Source organism: Caenorhabditis remanei, chromosome II, assembly GCF_010183535.1.
Source record: "Caenorhabditis remanei strain PX506 chromosome II, whole genome shotgun sequence".
Lineage (NCBI taxonomy): Eukaryota > Metazoa > Nematoda > Chromadorea > Rhabditida > Rhabditidae > Caenorhabditis > Caenorhabditis remanei.
In genome coordinates this window covers 11,540,329-11,544,341 of record NC_071329.1, presented here as the reverse complement: position 1 = coordinate 11,544,341, position 4,013 = coordinate 11,540,329, and the positions used below count along the sequence as shown (strand labels likewise).

The 4,013-nt window shown below is 34.4% G+C and overlaps 1 protein-coding gene across 1 annotated transcript; it reads right to left on the bottom strand.

The window, feature by feature from the left end:
• Positions 1–1,936: 1,936 nt before the first annotated feature.
• On the bottom strand, positions 1,937–3,045 carry GCK72_006155 (uncharacterized protein; the record flags this gene model as incomplete). Its single annotated transcript, XM_003113844.2, has 3 exons — positions 1,937–1,975; positions 2,056–2,442; positions 2,995–3,045. The coding sequence occupies 3 exons, from the start codon at positions 3,043–3,045 to the stop codon at positions 1,937–1,939; spliced, it is 477 nt and encodes a 158-aa protein (XP_003113892.2).
• Positions 3,046–4,013: the final 968 nt, after the last annotated feature.

Genomic DNA, 4,013 nt, shown 5'->3' with positions numbered 1-4,013 from the left:
AGTTTCTATCCGAAATAGAGAAGGGAATGTACTTTGACTTCTTGCGAAGGCATCTAAAAGGAAATTGAATTTCACGGCGTCATGTATTTCAGAGTGACGGAGGAATGCATTGGGATGATAGCGGAATGAACATTACTGTGAACCCATTGGACGATGTCGAAAAGAATGGTGGAGTCATCGATGAGTTCAGTGATGAGGAAGAGGAAGAGGAATCTGATGGAGAGAGGTAAACAATTATTTATTTTCTACAAAAAATTATTAGATTTTCTTTTTTCTTCTTTTTGGAAAGAAATAATTTTTTCGTTCGAGTATGTTGTAGCTTTCTGTTCAAAAAACTGATTCTAATGAACCGGAAGTTCAGATGACTAAATCACTTTGAGAGCTAAAGCATGTCTGGAAAACTCTTTTTCTTCTATGAATCATGTTCTAAAAACAGAAAGCAAGCTAGCGTGGGTAATTAGCAAGTATCAAATATCGTATTCTTTCAGCGAGTGCTCATACCGTGACGAAGAAGAAGATGTCTCGGAAGACGAGGAGGATCAAACTGAAGTTCTCCCACACATGGATGCAAATCAACGCGTCGTTGGAGGTCTCGAGTGGGACGATGAAGACGCCATTTCAACAAATGCTCGCTCTTATCGTGTCTAACTCGTGTTTCTTCCCCTTCTTCCCCCTTTAAATTATGATCATATTCATCTCGTTTCCTTCCTGTTACTATATTTAGCCATTCCATTCTCTTCCTCCCCCCATCGATCTCTTTACTTTTCATTCATGACCCCCAACTCTCCTTCCAAACACACACTCCAGATATTTAAAATATTTTGTACATTTTGAGTCTTTAACTAATTTTCCTTCAATTCCATTCCCTCTCCACACACCCTGTTGATTACATCACATATATTGATACAAGCTGAAATACTCTCCAAGAAGTTTAACTAAAAAGTAATAACTTTTATTTCTAAAAAACTCAAAATTTTAAAAATCCGTTTCTCTCTCTCCAACTTCTCTCATTCTGTCCTTTTTTCCTTTGCTCCTTCCCCGTTCCTCTCTCTAGTCTGTTCCCTTTTAACTTTTCCTCTTTTGTCAACAATAAAGTACGACCGTCCAATTTACAAACTATCAGAAAAGCAAATTAGTTGAATGAAAAAATAACAAAGAACAAAAAGTAATTTGATGGATTGCCGAAGATAGCAGAAAAAATCATTTGAAACTTGTAATACAGTTACAGAATGGACGATGTGCACGATAGTTGTCCTTTTCAACGATCATTCTACCAGAAAAGTTTAAAGGGAATCATCCTTTGTTGCATCTTTCTTCAAGATAACATCCGCATGAAAATTTTTAGAATTATCTCGATCATAATGGAACTCGTTGGCTCAAAAATACCATTGGATAGTAGAAGGAACAATCACACAATTAGATGGAACTCCCACTTTCCATCAGTTCTGCCGGAAAAAATACTTTCCCAATGAAAGTTGAACGAAATAAAAAGACTGAGATTTACTGAAAGGATATTTCAGAAAATATAACTTTTTTTGCAATTTCCGTTTCCTTTGGAGCATTTGTTTCCTCTTCTTCTCATTTTACTTTTTGACCATTTTGCTGTGAAACCAAAAACATATAGACCCCACTGAATTATCCTGAAACAAATGTCACTTTGAAACGTTAAATTGAATGAAATTTCATGAAAAAAAAACACAGACAAAGAAAAGAAGATCATTATTGCAAGATGTGATACGTCCTAATAAAAAGAGGGAATGTCATCGGAAAGAATGCGAAAACTGTCATGATATGTTGAGAGTTCAATTGGGAAGATATAATAAACTAAAGTTAAACAAATGAACTAATGGAATTCGAAATCATAATTACAAGCTTAAACAGAGAGATATGGATTATTTGAATGCAGTGAAAATGAGGATACATTCGATTCGGCGGATCATCTATAGCACTTCTTTCTGTTGGATTTCTTGGAATTCTGAAAATAGAACTTATTCGTTATCCAGAAAATTCATTTTGATAACAAGTGTTCTTCTCAAAAGCGAAAAGATCTCTCACCTTATTTCCATGTTTTTGCTTATTGGTTTGTTTTTTCGGTTTCTCGTCGGTTTTCTTATTCCGAGTTTCCTCAGCCATTAATATCGTGAATTTGTCAATGTAATCAGCTAAACATTTTCTTCGTTTGTCTAGTTTTTCCATATATAGTCCTTGTGCCGCAAGTTGCTCCATATAGAATGCAGAGAGCTCATCAATCTTGACACATCGAAGCATTCGAATCGCGAAATCAGTATCTTCCATCCATTTTCTTGCTGCTTCATCTTTCGTTTTAGCGAATGTTTCTATCGTCTCCATTTCACTTCTGAATTTATGACACCATCCATGATAATCTTCCGCATAATTAATCTTCTCAGTCTCGATCAGAGTCCACAATTTCTTGCCGAGAACCTGAAAAAAAATTCGAATGTTGTATTTTTTCAGTGCGACTGGAATTGACGCATATTCAACACACGATCAATTTCAGAAAATTGAATACATCTATCTAACAAGTGCGCCCTAGCGATGGCACTCAAATGAAAGGAAAATTAATGAAAATAGTATTAAAATTCAGACTTCTATGTTACCAATCCGTAGACGGAAAGCATAAAACTTTGAAAGTTTTCTTTTTTCAAAAAATAGAATTCGAAGAATCTCAGAAAACTACCAGTCATTATCATATGGTGAATGATTAATCTATACTAATACGCCACGACGTCGACAACCGCGCTCCGTCGCATTTCACATGAAACATCACTTGCAAGACGTCTTTCTCTACTTCTTAGATTTTATCACTAATGAGTCTTCATTCAAATCCTTTGACGTTTCAGGTATAAAACACTAAAAAAAATATTTTTCACATTCACTTTTTTATAGTCCCTTATTCTTGGAAAAATAAGAATAAAATAAATAAATAACTGAAATCTAACGTCACCCTGCCTGACATTTAAAGAAAGAACTCACACTTGGGCAGCACTCGTCATCGAATGGAGGAGGCCCTTCACCAAATTCCATCTTCTTTATCAAAAAACCGATTCCTATCTGAAAAAAAAGGAAGATTTTTGTATTATTGTTATCTTTGTATTTTCGAAACAAATAAGAAGTAAAGAAAAAAGAGGAGGGAAAAAACAGAAATAGAATAAGAAAAGAAGAGAAAAAGAAAACGAACGAGGACGAAAACGAGTGAAGAAGCGGAGGAGCGCACGCTCACCGGCCTGCAATGGAGATGTGACGAGGGAGAAGAGGGGGATGAGAAGAGCAAAGAAATGAATGTAGAGAAGTAGTAGAGATATGAAGAGGCGACTCGAAATATGATTTCGATGATGAAGTGAGAGAGAGAAAGACTTTTTGAATAGATTAGCAAGCTGATTGGAGGATGAAATTGATATGAAACTGATTGTTGATATTTTGAATAATGTGAAAAAAATTAGAAACAGTATTAGATTTTGAAACAGAATTAGATGCTATCTATGTTTTGATCTACTCTTTGTATCTTTGAACAATATTTCGGGTAAATTGGAGTAGGTCAAACTTCAAGACGAATGCATTTCATAATAATAAAACTCCCAACTGGAAAGTTCTGAAAAAATAAAAAAAAAACAATCCTTCTTATCATGAATTCATTCAGATCTCGTGATCTCAAAAAATTGATTTTTTCTTCTTCTTAATATTTTTGGATTATCAGACTTATCTTCTTTTCTTATTGGTTGGCTGTAAGATTATCTGAAAAAGACGAGGTAGGTAATTTACTGGTACAGCCATTTCATATGATATAATCAAATCAAAAACAAAAAAGTTGGAGAAACAAATCATAAATAATAAATATATAGCATATTCCTAAATGAATTGAGTCAGTTGTCGCCTATTTATGAACTGTTACTGTCAATTGATTATGTTATTGAAACTTGAGACTGATTAAATGAATCCAAGAAAAAGGGAATGGGGAGAGTAAAAATGAATTGGAGAAAGGAAGCTAAACGAAA